The sequence below is a fragment of the Coturnix japonica genome, chromosome 14 (assembly GCF_001577835.2).
Source record: "Coturnix japonica isolate 7356 chromosome 14, Coturnix japonica 2.1, whole genome shotgun sequence".
NCBI classification, from domain to species: Eukaryota; Metazoa; Chordata; class Aves; order Galliformes; family Phasianidae; genus Coturnix; species Coturnix japonica.
In genome coordinates this window covers 12,467,479-12,483,316 of record NC_029529.1, presented here as the reverse complement: position 1 = coordinate 12,483,316, position 15,838 = coordinate 12,467,479, and the positions used below count along the sequence as shown (strand labels likewise).

Here is a 15,838-nt window from a genome sequence, read left to right as displayed (position 1 = left end):
TGCTATCTCCCACTGAATAGGCTGGGTGAGGTGAATACATGCTTGAATACCTTGGGTTAAATTGAGTTATACCATAACTTCTGCATTTTCTGCTGCTTGACAATAAGCAAAATGGTCACAGACCACCCATTCTCCAGGGATCAGTTGATCTCCCCTGGAAACAACAGGGTTGTCTGTGGGGTACATTGGAGAGGAACTGATTGCAAACTTGCTGCAGTTTTTGATCAAAAAGAATGGTATGGCATCTTGATTGGTTTACCATGGTACTTACAGTTTCCTAAGTCAGAGCAATTGTTTGATTATGAAAGAATTATTGAGGCAAGATTGACAATATTTTAAGAATCCTGACACGCAAACCTGGTGAAACTACGAATAAAACTGAATTCAGAATGGAGGTCACACAATGAGCAATTGATGCTGAATTCTTTATTTATTTTTGGTTCAGCTCTGTGCTCAGTTGAGTTGATTCATTCTCATAACGAACTCCTTCCAGGAAACATTCCTCACAATCCTCAGGACTTTTCTCTCTGTACTGTTAAAGTTCTTCTTTCTCAGTTATTACGGTCTCTTTCTGGCTGAAAACCTCTTTCATTCCTCTCGAAGGACCCTTTTAAAAAAGCAAATGTAAGAGCAAAGCTGCTTACAGCTCATTGTCACTAAGGGAGTTGCTCTATTAACACTTTACTTTCATAAACAAAGTAATATATAATAAATTGTTTTCATCATTTCAGTGAGAGCATGTTAATGGGGTAAGAAGGAGTGGTTAATGGGGTAAGAAGTAGTGCTGCTGTGATAAAACATGTTTTATTTGCACACCCTTGCACTGGGTTATGGCGAAGCATAGATGAGGGTTTGCATGAAGCTTTGATGAGAACTCAGATACCATGGCTGGTAAGAAAATGAGTATAGAAGAATATTTACTAGGCAATTACAGAAGAAATCACCAAACATAGGCTCCAGGTATTGAAAAACAGGTGTACAGTGACTGGTCAGTCACAGATCTTGTTCCTTCAGTGCAGACCTCTGTTTGGTAACACTATTTAGTCATCTCTCTCCAGTTGTAACTACCTATTTCAGCAGTGAAGTCGGAGTGAATCAATGTTACATTGAATGAGACAGCTAATGCTTATCTGGTTTGACTTACAGTGAGTGAGAGAGAGTTGGGGAATCAGAAGATTGTCATAACTAGATTGTCAATATGAGGGACATTGTCTGCTCTTGCTTGTGCCATTGCTTCATGAAGCAGAGGAATCACGCTGCCTGCAGCAGGATGAGATGGGTATGAATATTTGAACCAGTTTGGCTGTAGATTAAATGAATTTAGCAAAGGCTTTTTTCCAGCTACAATCTTGACAAGGTTTTGCTTACACTTGTCAAGGCACAGCTTTCCTTTTGCAGTACTGTATTAACATAAGGGCTCAGTGGTGATATAAGCAGTGGGAGAAGAGCTGTCTGTGTGATGAAAACAAGGATGTGAGTGGGTGTGTGCCAGCCTGGCAGTGGTATGATTGCAGTTAATGTGGTCATGAGCTGGTGAGAACCATCCAAGCAATGGCTGAAGCCCATACTTGTGGGCTATGCTATTGCTGATTCTGGTGTGCCTACATAAGGTGCAGACATGCCTTGGATTTCACAGCAGATCAGTCATTGTCACCTACCTTTTCTCTTGTTTCTGCTTTCATCTTCATTTGTTCTTCTAAGAATTCAGAAAATGCCTCCAAGTTGTGCTCCCCAGCATAGGGCACCTCCTAGAAAGCATGTGAAAATTAGAAAAGTCTTTAATTCTCTACACAAAGTGCTGGAAATAGCAGCACAATTAGCTGAAGGATGTCGGAGTTTTACATTGCCCACAATCTGGACTTGTGCTCTCAGTTTAAAAGGTGAGGGTAGAACTGCAGCAGTTAGACATTTGCAAGATGTTTTCAGAGCAGAGTATTCTGCAGGTCCAGCTGCAATGTTCTGAGCTGTCTGAACAAAAAAGGCTTTTAAAATCCACATTCCCCACCTTGAGTATTCAATAAGAGCAGGAGGAAGTGGAGCAGTTACATGAATTTTCTTACACTTCACCTCCACTTGGGAGCTCATGAGAGATTTTCTTAGTAAGTTTAGTGAGAAGTGCTTTTAATGTAGGAACTTACAATTCTGAGTAAGTCTGACATTGTACTCTATTTTAAAGTGGTAAGCTGACTTCTTATGAAGACCAGCGATGCTGTATTGCTTTATATCAGATGCTGTTATGCCTGATATGAGTTCAAAGTACTATGATCAGAACACCTCCTTTCCCTGGTGAGTTCAATAGATGTATACATGGGTTTAATATTCCCCAGGAGAATACGTGTTCTCTTGTAATAAAAGGTGTTGCAGCCTTGAAGGTATCTTTTCTTTGCAAAATTAACTTTCTTGAGTAATGTTATTTGATTCCTTCAGAGGCAATTAATATTCTCTGAGTTCTGCTCAACTCTAATGGCTGAAATAGAAATTTCTCAGACCAAAGACCTGTAAAACCAGAGATGCAGTTGATTTCTGCTCTCGTTACTGAGGATGTGTCAAAGCTTCTCATTAGAGCAATCAGTGCATAAGTGTACGTCAGTGTTATTTTTCTCACTTAATCCATAGAAATAAATCAAATAACCTTAAAATCTGCCTGAAAAAATGCATGTTGTTCTCTCACATTTGGACTTGATGATACAGTGGATGAGTTGTTCATCTCACAGATGGAGCTCAGATGATGCCTGGTCACTCTTTCCTCCACACAATCATTAGTTCCACTCTCTTGTTCCTCCAGCTCTGACTGTAGCTGTTCCTGGCATACAGATACACGTTTTGTTGTTCTTTGAGGGAGGAGTAAACTTTTCTGTCTCACTGAGAGTTGATTTTTGCTTTTGATGCCAGAATATTCTTTTTATCTTACAATAGCCATCCAGCAACACATCCTTACACTGAAATCAATGGTTATTAAATAGAGCGAGAATGGAAAAAAAACATAGGAACACAAAGCTGGTGCTTTGAAAACTTCACCCATGCTGACCAGTTAGCTACTGAAAGTTAATACTGATTTATTTATTTATTTATTACAAACTGGCATTTGTTATGAGAATTTCATGGATTTCTGCTCTCCCATTTAAAGACAAAGCACAATGTGAGTGTGCAGGACTGCAGTTCAATTCATTAGGAGATGTGCATGCACATCTGAGAGCAAAATATCTCCCTAAGAGATTAAATGAGGACATGAGCAAATGTCTTCAAATTTAATTTAAGTTTGGGACTAAGAAGAAAAATGAAAAGCTTAGTAATGCCTTAATTATAACGGTATCTTAAAATTTAATTTATTTTGGCTTCAGATATATTTTCTTTTTAATGAGATTGTATATGTAGATGGAGGAATGGAACTATTTGTCTAATATTTTTCCTTCTTTCAGCTGTAGCATCTTGTGATTATTCTGTAACGTGGCATTAGGTAGCATATTCTGAAGATCATTAGTCTTGACAACAAATATTTCTTCCCTACTGAGACCGAATGAAATAAAATTACTGGCAGAACTGCACAGGAGTAAGTCTTGAGAAGTGAATGCTGTGAAAATATAGAGGATGTGACAAGTGATAGCGGTATTTTACAGCCTAGTCATAGCTGCTGCAGAAACAACTGTCAGAGCTGTTCTGTGACTGTCCGCCTCTTGCTGTGTTTGAGGAAAGGTGCTGTAGTGATGAGGAGTCTGGCTCTCAGTTTGCTCTGAGATAAGACTGTTGCTAGAACCCAGATGGGAGACTGCTGAACAGCAGAGAATGAGGCAGTAATGAGGTCCAAGATGGTGATTAGAGCGAAGGCTCTTGCTACAACTTCACACTTCAGAGGTAGTGGGAGAGTTTCCCCTTTAATTCAGGTTCTTGTTGATAATGAGCTCAGTGTTGAGTAGATAAAGAGCAAAGCCTTGCTTAAAGGGTGTGCTTCTATCTGATCTGTGCACACACAGCTCCCCATCAACATGCAGCTATGCCATCCCCTCAAGCTTCTCACCTGGATATTGGGTCCAGCAGGAAAGAGTCTGAAGAAGGGGTAGCGGTCCATCTCAACTGACAGGACATCATTTGCTGTGATGTCTATCTTCGCAATGATTACATCCTCGTGGCTTTGATATTTCTCTCCTAGCTCATCCCAGATTGGCAGAAGTTTTCTGCATTCATAGGACCAAGGGGCATCTGCAAATTAAAAGCGTGCAGTCTGTTGGAAGAGCATGTCCTGGTGTGCTGAGTAGGATCTGCTAAGCTTGTGAAAGTTAACAGGGTTTTATGATTTCTCTTGTGATCGGTTTCTACTTGAAACCATCCGTCCTCTGTGAGTCTTCATGTAGTGATAACCAGCCTAAGGTTATCACTATCTTTAAGGTCTTTCTGGCAGCAGCACTGCTTCTTAGCTCCTTATTACCGTAATACACAGCACTTGCCATATGACTTTGCTGCAGAAGCATGGCAGATAACCAGTGCAACTCAAGTAATATATTGTTCCCATGATGAGGTACTTGCCAGAAGCACAAAATGCTTTACACATATTAGAATGTCTCCAGACATATTAAAATTAACTGTATCCATAAACTATGCCATAGTTGTACTGAAAAGGAGGAGTCTGAGGTATGGTGGTGCTTTGTCTCCAAGCAGTGTGCATGAGCAGGTTAACAAAAAGGCACACTGCTGAGAATACCCTTACATAGCGTTCACAGCCACAGAATTTCCATCAGGAAAAGAGTGGCTGTGATCAGGTTAGATGGAATTAAAGGACTGCATGATTGCGCTACCTTTAAGAATTTGTTAGTGTTATGCTGAAAGCTGTATTTATATTAATGCTGTATGTTTGCTCAACTGAACAAATTAATGCGCAGTGCAATCTCTGCTGGCTGGTATAGGATAGGGCAGCAGTTTCCTGCAGGGAATGCCACCTCCCTTGCAGATAGAAAAGGGGAAGGAGTTAGACTGGCTAAACTACAGCTCTTCTTTGGGATGTAATGCTACAGTATTGTATCCAGAAAGCCTTACTTAACTCCCTTCTGTCCCTGAAAGGCAGCCAGACTTGTACTGTACAGAATACAACATCCCATTGTGCAGCATGAGATCCTATTGCACCTTCCTTCAAGGCAGAGACTTGAAATTGCTTTGACAAAAACTTACTGAAGGGACTGAGAGTTTCTCATTGCCGCTCTGAGTCAGCAAAGGTAGCGCAGCATTCTCACAGACAGCACAAAAATGTTTTAAGTACTTGCAACAGATGTCAACAATGTGCTCAGCATGACTTCTGTAAAGTGCAAAGACCAGCCTGGTATGTAAGAATGAGCTTTCTATTTTCATTTCCAATGGATCACGTTAAAGCAATCTGAATACAGCGATACTTACAAAACATGACAAACACGGTCGTGGTCCTGTTGAAGACAATCCTGTTGAAATTCTTCCCGACGAGCACTTTGACAGGCATCTTGTCCCAGTCTTCAGCAACTTCTTCACTAGAGAGATGTAACTAAGCAGAAGCAAACTCTGCTATGAGAGTGGAGGAAGCATCGAGGAACTGTACTCCAAGTTACTGTGAGGCAAGTGAGGTCACCCTCTTCCTGATGCCCATCTTTACTCAATGCTATTTTTTTGCTATCTCTATATCCACTAATCCTATTGAGGGCTCTCAATAAGGTGAGTATTGCCCAGATGTTTTCTTCTACTGCCAATCACAGCCTCCACATGACTCCTACGTTTTCCAGTATACACCCTGGCAATATTTTTTCTTTTAGACCTAGTAGAAGAATGTCATGTGTCCTCTTAGGAGCTGTTCCATAGTGTGTGTGTGCGCCACCAAAGCAGCTCTTTGTGGGGTAGACACCTGCGCCTCTTCTGTTCCTCTACCCGCCTCAAGACTGAAAATAAGACCTGCTGCTCAAATTTCTCAATTCAGTTTACTCCGACTGATCATCTCATCACTCCTTGTGATGGAAACAAAAGTAAATAACCCTGAAGAGCGCTGAAGAAGGAAAATGTTTTCATGTATTTTCCATGTGAGTATGGAGGATGATGCTTCATGATGAAAAAAGATACCGAATTTACCACTGGGAGTGATTCCTCCCAGTGAAAATTCTCTCTGCTAGACTCATTTGCAACAAATGCTAAATTCTTTTCTACTGTGAAACTGACTATTTTTTATTTACTGAACTTCTATAATTTCAAATTCCTTTGCATTCATTAGTGAAATCTCATTTCTCCCAACTAAGAAAGTACATTTTCTCCATGATTACTGGAAAGATGGAAGCACAAGGAGGCTTTAAAGCACTAAAACATGAGCTTGAATCAACTGAAAAATTGCCTCCTAAATAATTTGCCCATTTTTCAAGTAAGAGAACTGGAGAGCTTTGTAATTCCCCTCTGTTTTAACCACCGAGGAATGCTCTTTCAGTAACTGTCAGTGAATGCACTAGGGCAAGAGGAAGTTAATCAGCTAGCAGTCAGAAAAGCACACTGTTCTAATACAAAAAGGGGATGTATTAACTTTGCAGATTTGTTTTAGTTGGTGTAGCAGAGGGGCATCTCATTAGTCATGGACATACCTTTGCTTTTCCATCCAGGTAGCTCTGGCAAAATTGTCTTATGTTCTCCACAGTCACCTCATCTGCCGGCATTTTGTACTTCTCTTGGCTTGTCAGATTCAGGATTCTTACAGCAGGAACATCAACTTCCCTGATGCGAAAATACTCAAAGATGCGTCCATTTCTTGTTTCATTAGTATTCACCAACACAAACATTATCTGATAATGAAGAGAGCCAAGCATCTGGTTGAGTCTTCCAGCTTTGGTTTAGCCATCTTAGAGAAGTGCAGCTTGGCAGCAGGTTCAGACCTAACCTTAATTGAAAGCAATTTTGTAGAACTCTTTTTTGGTCTCAGCCCAACAGCCAGCAGCTCTCAGAACGTTTTCATTCCTTGACCCAAGCTAAGAAATGGCAAAGCAGCCAAAACAAATGGAATTTTCCCTTCTGCCTTTTCACAATGGTTTGCTAACAGTTATTTTAGTAACACTTTTAAGTTACTCCTCCAATTCCTTAACTGATCTTCACAGGACAGAATTGCTGGAACGTATGTCATGTGTATGTCTTTTTAAATACTCGTGTGTGCTCTTCTATTACAAGGCAAATTATACTTCAATCTTTAGCATAGTTTGTGCAGAAGTAGCACCACACTGGCTGGCAATAGGAACTAAAATACTCCTGTGTATGATTGCTCTTATCTGTAAATATATGTATGCAAACACTTGTGCACTGCAGACAAATCTATACAGATGCCTTGCAGTGCTTCTCAGGCTTTGTTTTTGAAACCAGCTCTTGCTTCAGGCAATGCCCTGGGATCTTTGGGCCATTTCCTGGTGCAGGCAGGAATTGCCATAAGCCTGCTAAAACCAGCTTTGGTTAGAGATTGCTCCTAGAAAGTTGTATGTGTGAAATCAGAAGCAAGTTGAGTTGGAGCAGCTGGAATTAATGTTGGTTTCTGTGATCTTTTTGTTTTAAAGGATCATTTTGAAGTGACATTTACTCTTTGAATTTCTCTGATAATTCTGTTAAGGGCCCGAGCTGAAAAATATTTGCTGAAATTTTTTTTAAAGGGTTTAGTAGATCTAAGGACAGAGTGACAGCAGTGTACTGTTGCAGTCACCAGTGGTGTTTTTCCGCCGATCTTTTAGCATTTGTATTTGTGTAGTAGGATTCAGTATTACAAACCTTCCCTCTAAACTCTGCAGCAGCAGACTTGTAGTTTTCATAAGTAGTGTTGAATGTCTTTGAGCTCGTTGGGATGAACAGCAGGATGTGGTTTTCAACAGGGACATCAAAAATCTTCACAGATGTCTGGAAAACAACACTCAACATCTGTTCCATCTCTCTTAAAGAAAGCAGGGGATCAGAGGCTCAGAATATCAGTGACATTCAGTTCTGATATTGCAGATTTTACTTCTTAAGGCTCTATTCCCAGTCATTTCCACAACCCTGAGATTGCTTTCATTCTTTTAGAGAAGATAAAGTGAGAAGAATCAGGAACTCCTCAGTATTTTCTATATTGCAGTAAAAATCTCATTGTTATTCATGAATTTTACAGTTAGAAGGGACAGTCTGACCTCCTGGGTAACACATGCTGAAGAATTAGTGCTAAAGATGAGCTGAAAGTAAAAGGCAGTGTTACCTAGGGACAGCCAGGTGCATCAACTAGAGCCAACCCGGGCACATCCCTCACTTCTTCTGGCCTAGTCAAACAACATTCTCCAACACTAAGGAGCAGATCAGCTCCTCATTTTCTGTATGTGCTCCTCTGCAGATGTTCACTGCCAGAAGAATTCACAGTAACAGCAGTTGTTAGGGAGAAAGGCAGTGGTCTTGTCTCTTCCCTGGTTTCTTAACATGTAGACTCTGTATCTGGTGGGTAGGGTTTCCTTCTCCCATTTTTTTTACAGTATTATAAGTACCACTAATGATAGCTTGCAGTAAGTGGGGAAATAGCATATGAAATACATTAGCCAAATACTCCCTTTAGTTCTAGGTAATAACTTGTCAAGGCACGTAAGCAGTTTCATAACGTGATGCCTATATCAATCTGATAGCCTAAAACCCAAGAAATGCAGGGAGATTTCTCAGACGTTGATGTGAAATGTTACCTTCTCCTCTGGCTTTTGGTAATACAGTGAGGGGAAAAGAAATAAACATACCTCAAGATTATATTCAGTGACCAAATCCAAGGTAAAGGTTTTGATTATCCTTGTGAGGTCCAGTTTGTTCCTCCTGCCATCTCCAAGCACTTCATTATGCACAGGTTTTCCCTTAGATAAATAGTGAAGTTTGAGGTTGCCTTATCAACTATAGGAACAGAAGCACTGTCTTTAGGCTAAAATGTTGCTCATGCTTTTGCTGTTTTATGATCCTCAGTAATTGGAATTCCATAGATTAAAAAATGAAAGATTACAGAAGATTATAGCTGGAATCCAGGATACAGCTGACAGTTTTAATTTGCTTATTAATCTTAATAAACTAAGAGATCTGTTCTACACCAGATGTACTATCTGTGACTATCTGTGTTTTTGGTCTGACTACTTTGAGGTCTGAAGTTTGGTGCTGTTACTCTACATTTGCTCTTGTTGGCCGCTTCTGACGTGGGCTGGAAGAAAAGATTTCTGATTGAAGGAAAAGGGAAGAGTGAAGGTCAGCAGGACTCTCTGAACATCACCATGTTCAGTTCATGGTGTGTATGGGCTATTGGTGCATTAGAACATAGGGATTCTGAAGTGTGAGCAGAAAGATGGAAAATACCCAGAGGTTGCTGCCTGCCTCTTCCTTATCTTTCTTGTCTGCAAATGCAATATTTTTTTTGTGTTAAGCTGTTTGAATTACAGGGAGGGAATTATCTAAGCTGAAAAAGTACCACACAGCATTTCCATAACCTGAAGCTGCCACAGCAGCTTGTTGCACCTTACCTTGCTAGGCTTGCACTCCTACCTTCTTAAACACAACAAGAGCATTCAGTTGGATGCCATAATGGGCACGGATGTCCTCGCTGCTTGTCATCCCAAAAGGCATCTCTGGCACATCTTTTGCAGTCTCACGGAAAACTTCCACACTGTCACCATGAAGTTCCTAGTCCCAGAAAGAATATTCATGAAGAGCTGTGTCCAGGATCCTGACAGGATGTGTAGGAGCGAGGGCTACAAGTGATATGAGCCCTGAAAGGCTCGTGGGGTGTAGGTGAATGCAAAGTGAGTATGGTTTGCCACAGTTACCTTCATGGGGAGATCTTCAGAATAGAGGAAATCGTAGGAGTGCTGTGACAACACAAGTGTGTTCACTGTTCTGGCTAGTGTTGGCTTGTCTGAGGAAATATAAATACTGAACTGCCCCCATCTGCATCCTGCGTTTATCTCATCTGCCCTGCACTCCCCTGGCATTGCCACGCTCTGCCAAGACTTCTCCAGATGGGGAAGGATGGTGCCAGCAGCTGCTCCCCTGCTCCAGCTTTGTGGCAGAGCTGCATGGACAAGAGGGGAGGGCTGCCTGCTTGCAGGGGAACCTAATGGATGTGTCAGCGGCTTTGACTGAGCGCTCCTCAAAGCACGGATCTTGACTCCTCCATCTGTCAAGCAGTCACCATTCTGTCCACCCTCAAAATAGTAGGCAATAGGCACAGTGAAAGGCAGCAGCTCTTTCAGGTATGATTTAATCAGATAATTATTTCATGCTGGATTAATAGCAATTTCTATGCTGAGATCTCCCAACACATTTTGGCACTCACGTTTGTGAGCAATCTGTGACTAACAGAAGGCCAATGCAACTCTTTATTTACTTGGACACCACTGCATTAGCTTCCAGCCCCTGCATTTCTGACGTGGCCTTGCTCATGTTGGTGCTCATCTACTGTTTTTTCAGGGCAATTGTGGAGCCCAGTCAGACACATCTGCAGGCACTGTCTGCTATCAGCCTTTTGCAGGAGACTCTCCAGTATCGCTGCCATTTCAAAAGCGCCTCAGTCTGGTCCAGCACTGGAAAACTGCCCTTCTCTATACGTGGCTGTGAGTAGATTGCTGCAAGGCGAAATTCTGGGCTCTGTGAGCATTGTCACAGTTTGTCCTATCGTGCTGTTTGTGTTCACCACCTCTGTTACTCTGGGCAATTTGGTAATGAATCCTACTTTCCTCAGCCATAAAACATGATCTGTCTGCTGTAGCCAACACGTTTGGGACCTTATCAGTTCAGGTATGAGTCCAGGCATCGTGCCTTGAACTAGGCAGAAAGTTACCAGAATAAAAGTCTCTTTAAAGCATTGATTGACCGTTGCAGATAGGGAAGGCTTCAAGGACACAATGAAAAAGCAGAACTGAAAATCCTAGCTCTATTTTTCTGACCTCTAACTGAGTGCTTTGAGGACTCATATTTACTTTACGCTATTTGGCCATTGCTCTGCATCATTCAGTCCCAAATCCGAAGAAACTTACTCTACACTGGAAAGTAGCAGGATTTTACCTGAGAAAGGACTGCAGGTGTTGGATCATTCACAGCGCAGTATTTCGACTTCCTATTCCCAGATCTCTCATCTGGCAGGAGCTAAATAAACTGCTAATAAGTTACTGATGGAGCTCTTTTCCATCTCCAAATGGAAAGATAAATAAAAGGCATTCTGGTATATTTGATGGTATTTATCACCTTTCCTTCCCCTTGCCAAATATTCATATCTGTGATTTTACACCATCTTTGAATAGGAATACTGTGATTAGGTGGTGTGGTTTTGGCTGGCATGGAGTTTAATTTTCTTTGTAGAGGCTTACACTGTTGTGTTCTGGGTTTTTGATGATAGTGATGATAGCACCCCAATGTTTTTCCTTTTGCAAAGCAGTGCTTGTGCAGCATTGAGCACTTTCTGCTTCTTGTGCTGCCCTGAGCCCTAACAGGGTGGAATCTGGAGGGTACAAGGAGCCTTTCAGCAAGTTCTGGGCCTTTTGGATGTGAGATTTGGTGGCAATGGAAAACAATGCAACTCTAACAGATCAGAAGGGAAAGCAGCCTTCCGAGCTCTCCAGTGAATTACCTTAAAAAAGCCAATCACTGCCAAATCATCAGCATTTATGATGGCTTCGACCTGATGGGTGGAGTTGATTAAAACCGTGCTGGGTCCTGTTTGTCTTTTGATCCATGTGATAAAAGCTGAGGCCTGTCTGACTCCTGTGGAACAAAAGAAAACAAAGAATTAAAACGGCCTTCAAAATGAATGAGACCTTTCTGAACAATCAAGACAGAAGCAGTGGAAGCTTCTCAGCTGAACTTGGACTCCTTAGGACTGAGGTCAGCACTGATTCAAACCCAACTTCTGGGTCCCGTCACCTCCAGCTCCAGAAGACCAGCAGCTATGAGCCCCGTTTTGTGGGACTGCTGCACGCAGCTGTGCCCAGTTAATTGCTTGGAATGTAAAGATGAGAAAATTTAGACAAGTAGAAAACCTTTTCTGCAGGTTTTCATGTGCCCCACAAGTGAATCAAAATCATAATAAGCTATAAAGAGCTATCGACCTGGGGCTTAATCCAAAAATGTCTTCAAACCAATTGCAGATTTTATTGAACTGGCTATTCAATTGAGTTAGGTGTCAAAATTGTTCCTTTGCTTCTGCAGAAAGGATCTAATAGGTACAGAGACATGATAAAACTCCCCGGTGGTACTGCAGCTTCGCTTTTAGCCTAGACATGAGGAATGAAGCTGAAGACTGTCAAAGTTGTCCTTAAATTCGGCACCATTCCATCTTTGGGGTTCCAAATGAACATTACTGTGTTCATAAGTTCATACTCAGTCCATTTATTTGGCAATTTTTTCTCAGGTTTTCAGGAGTTTTAGAAATCTTAAATCTCTTAAAAATTGTTTCTAGTTATCGTGTTTTCTAAGGAATTGGAGCCATAAATTGAGACTCTCAGCCATAAAATAGCCCCTTCATCTCTGCAAGTCTGGCATCCTTCTTGGATTATTACAGAAGTCCAGCAAAGGGCTCATGAAAACTGTACATGAAAACGCCTGCGTTATGCTGGGAAGTGACAGAATCAAGATGTGCTGTACAAGTGGATAATCAAAGATGCAAGTCCTAGGGCTGTACAAGTGGATAACAGTCCTAGCACTGTGTATTTTAACAATACGACAAGGTCAGAATTGAGTCATACCGTTTTACTGCCATCAAGTCATTTTGAGGCAGGCTGTACTGCAACTAGTCTAAAATATGGTTTTGTTGTTGTTGTTGTTAGTGGTGGTGTTTTGTTGTTGTTACTGGATTTTTTTTTTAAGGCCAAGCTGACAGACATGGGCTGTAAGGTGTGCAGGCTGCAGAGCAAAGCACAGAGCAAAGCACAGAGCACTGCCTAGTGGCCACAAAGGGCTTGGCTTCTATCCGCATGCAGAGCTGGGCAGCTTTGTGTCAGCAATGTAACCTCTCTGCAGGTTTTTCATGTGCAGAGTGTTCCTGCTGCTGCTCTGCACGGCCCACAAGTTGTTTCTTCTGGGCAGATTTTGGCCTTGGAGTTGTAAATAACGATTTCTGCAATGGCTGGTGTTTGCTTGCAGATTCCCAGTGTTTACAGTTATACTTGCTAGGTCAGCTTTCACTAATAATTGCACAAGCACATCAACAAAGTGTGATTTAAGTCATTATGAGCATTATGTGTCTCTGAATAGTCAGTTCTGCATTGTGCAGACCACAGGGGAGAAGCCGCTTTGCTCACTCCTTGTGTCCTGCTGTGTTTATTAAGTAGCAGCTCTCAGCTGAAGGATGGCTGTGTGCATCTTGTGTTACGATGCTTGGTGTTCTCTGGCTCTCAAGCATGCTTGACAAGTTAGTTCACCAGTTTAAAAGATGTTTTCAAGTCAGCCCTATAGATTTAATCAGAAACTTAAGTCAGAGCTTTCAATCTCATGTATCAGCACCTCTAATACACGAGTTCTCTGTGGCAAACTGTGCTTTCAGAGGCATTTGTGCAGGAGCTGTTTGCAGCAGTGTAGATTATGGGAAATGTGGGTGCAACATTCAACAGCTGATGTAAAAGGAGAAGCTGGTTACTAAAAATACTTAAGATCAGCTTTCAGCAGAGCAGCCTCAGGGGCTCAGGAGTTGGAGAAGCTGGAGCGTCCCGTTGTGTGCAGACTCAGGAACAACCTTCACAATCCTTTTTTAAACTCGTGACCCGAGTGTATTTGCTCAGAGCACAAATGGAGGCTCAGGCAAATCGTGGCATTGTTGCTAACTCTGCAAAACGGAACATTTTTAGGAAGAAAAACTGAAAGGAAGGGAAGGGGGAGAGGAGAGCAGAGGAGAGGAGAAAAAGAAAGAAAGGAAAAGGAAGGAAAAAAGAAAACAAAACCAAAGGAAAGAAGTAACTTGTCTGTGCTTTTGTTGGAAGAAAAGCTCTAACAAGGCCTGGATTCTCAAGGATCGCTCGTCTGTCCTATTCCAATAGTGTCATTTTTTGCTGAATAACTTTCCCCCAAAGATTTGAACTTATTCCATAATTTCCTTTCTGAGCCATCTTTGAGCTCCCTCTGATGGCTGCACTGTAAAATTCTTCTCTTTGGCTTTGCTCAGAGTTTGTTGTTACATGCAGCGGATCCCTGCAGCACTTGCTGCACGTCCAGTACCTGTGGAAGTTGCAGCGAGCCAGCAGAAGTGCAGACTGAGTAGGTTTGGGATCAGTTTCTTGTTTGGTGTAACTTTAATGCATGGCTTGTTTGTTTGTAGTATGTGGAATTGTGTCATTTTGGGGGTGTTTCTGTGTCCTCAGAAGAATTATGCCAGTTGTGAGCTTGGCTGTGCGAACTCAACAGAGAGAAGCATATTCAGTTATAAATGTGGAAGACCAATTAACGTCAAAGTTCTTGTATGGGTATGGAGTTAATTGCATGTTTAATACCATGGACACAAAGAGTTTGTATAGACTTTATCTGAGCATCCATACTTTTATCCTTGTCAGCAAAACAGGTCAGCACGTCCTGCCATGAGCAGTGCATAAGATAATTTACCTTTGCAGTCTATAGGAGCCTCCCTGATGCCATCCACAAAAAATTTCACAGTCGGAAACTCTTGAATATTAAATTCTTTTCTCAGGTCATGTTGATCTGTGACGTCTATTTTGCCAAACTGGATTCTTGGAGCTTCTTTCTTAAGGAGCCGTGCAGCCTCAGCAAATTCTTTTGACGCATTCTGAGATGCTTGAGATAAAGGAACATCTGGAAAGGGTCAGTCAAAAGAGAATGGGTTACACAGGATCCAGTGTAGAGCTTTGCAGCAGAAATTATGTCAAATAGTAGCTGGAGAGGCTGGATAAAGGCCATTTGTGACCCAAATAAGTGAGAAATTATCTTCTTATTTCTTTGTGTTGATTCTGACTGCTCAAGACTACATGAGAACTTGGACTATTCAGACTGAAAAATCAACAGGACTGCAATAGTTTTCTGTTGGCAAGAAATGACTTAGAGTAAAAAAATAAGTTTCACAGAATATCCTTATTAGGTTCTAAAGGGAGTTCAAGGGTAGAGTTTGTACTCACACTGAGACTCTTTGTAGGATGGTAGTTCTGTAAGCACTTCACTGGGGTGAACTTGTGTAATTCAGTAACTACTTTCTCCAGATAAGATATGGAAGGGAAGGAGAGAATAAGAGAATATGTTCTTACAGACTGATAGTGGTAAAAATAACGGGTGTTTGTGTGTGCTGTGTGTCAACCCTTGGCTGCCTCAAATGGCAGCTGTGGTTCATCAACTAATTTTATTGCTACTTTACAGAGATTTTCTGAGATTTAACTGCAACTTCAGTTTCCTATCTCAGAGTTGTAAATATGCTTTTGCTGACATTTTCCCCCAATGAATACTTGGAATAACGAGTAGAAGTCACATGGTGATTAGGGATCCAGTACATTCTGGCTAATTCCAAGGCAGTGCTTTACACCAGAGGCAATTTGCTTTATAATTACACAGAGGGTAGTGACGCACTGGAACAGGTTGCCCAAGGAGGCTGTGGATGCCCCATCCCTGAAAGTATTCAAGGCCAGGCTGGATGTGGCTCTGGGCAGCCTGGGCTGCTGGTTGGTGACCCTGCACCACAGCAGGGGGTTGGAATGAGATAACCATCGTGGTCTTTTTCAACCCATGCCATTCTATGATTCTAGGATTCAATTTCAATATAGCGACTTTTTCCCCTAGTAATGTAAAGTTGCACAGATGCTTTACCATAGTCGGGAATCAGGAGGGGTGAGTCCATAGCACCATTTCTGCAGCAAGTTCACCCAGACTGCAAGTGCTGAAGAACAGCTTCTCATTTTTA

The 15,838-nt window shown here is 41.7% G+C and overlaps 1 protein-coding gene and 1 long non-coding RNA gene across 2 annotated transcripts in view; one reads left to right on the top strand and one right to left on the bottom strand.

Moving 5' to 3' along the window:
• The window catches only part of LOC116654086, a 28,934-nt gene extending 18,369 nt beyond the window's left edge, over positions 1-10,565 (top strand). Inside the window, exon 2 of the long non-coding RNA XR_004308965.1 lies at positions 10,423-10,565. This is a non-coding gene — a long non-coding RNA (uncharacterized LOC116654086). The remainder of the gene's footprint in view (positions 1-10,422) is intronic.
• The window catches only part of PDILT (protein disulfide isomerase like, testis expressed), a 20,721-nt gene continuing 5,292 nt past the window's right edge, over positions 410-15,838 (bottom strand). The window contains exons 2-11 of the mRNA XM_032447631.1: positions 14,539-14,745; positions 11,579-11,712; positions 9,499-9,636; positions 8,715-8,825; positions 7,738-7,863; positions 6,576-6,773; positions 5,383-5,503; positions 4,016-4,197; positions 1,659-1,748; positions 410-607 (exon numbers count right to left, since the gene is read on the bottom strand). Coding sequence (XP_032303522.1) covers positions 536-607; positions 1,659-1,748; positions 4,016-4,197; positions 5,383-5,503; positions 6,576-6,773; positions 7,738-7,863; positions 8,715-8,825; positions 9,499-9,636; positions 11,579-11,712; positions 14,539-14,745 — 1,379 coding nt within the window. The 3' untranslated portion in view covers positions 410-535. The remainder of the gene's footprint in view (positions 608-1,658; positions 1,749-4,015; positions 4,198-5,382; positions 5,504-6,575; positions 6,774-7,737; positions 7,864-8,714; positions 8,826-9,498; positions 9,637-11,578; positions 11,713-14,538; positions 14,746-15,838) is intronic.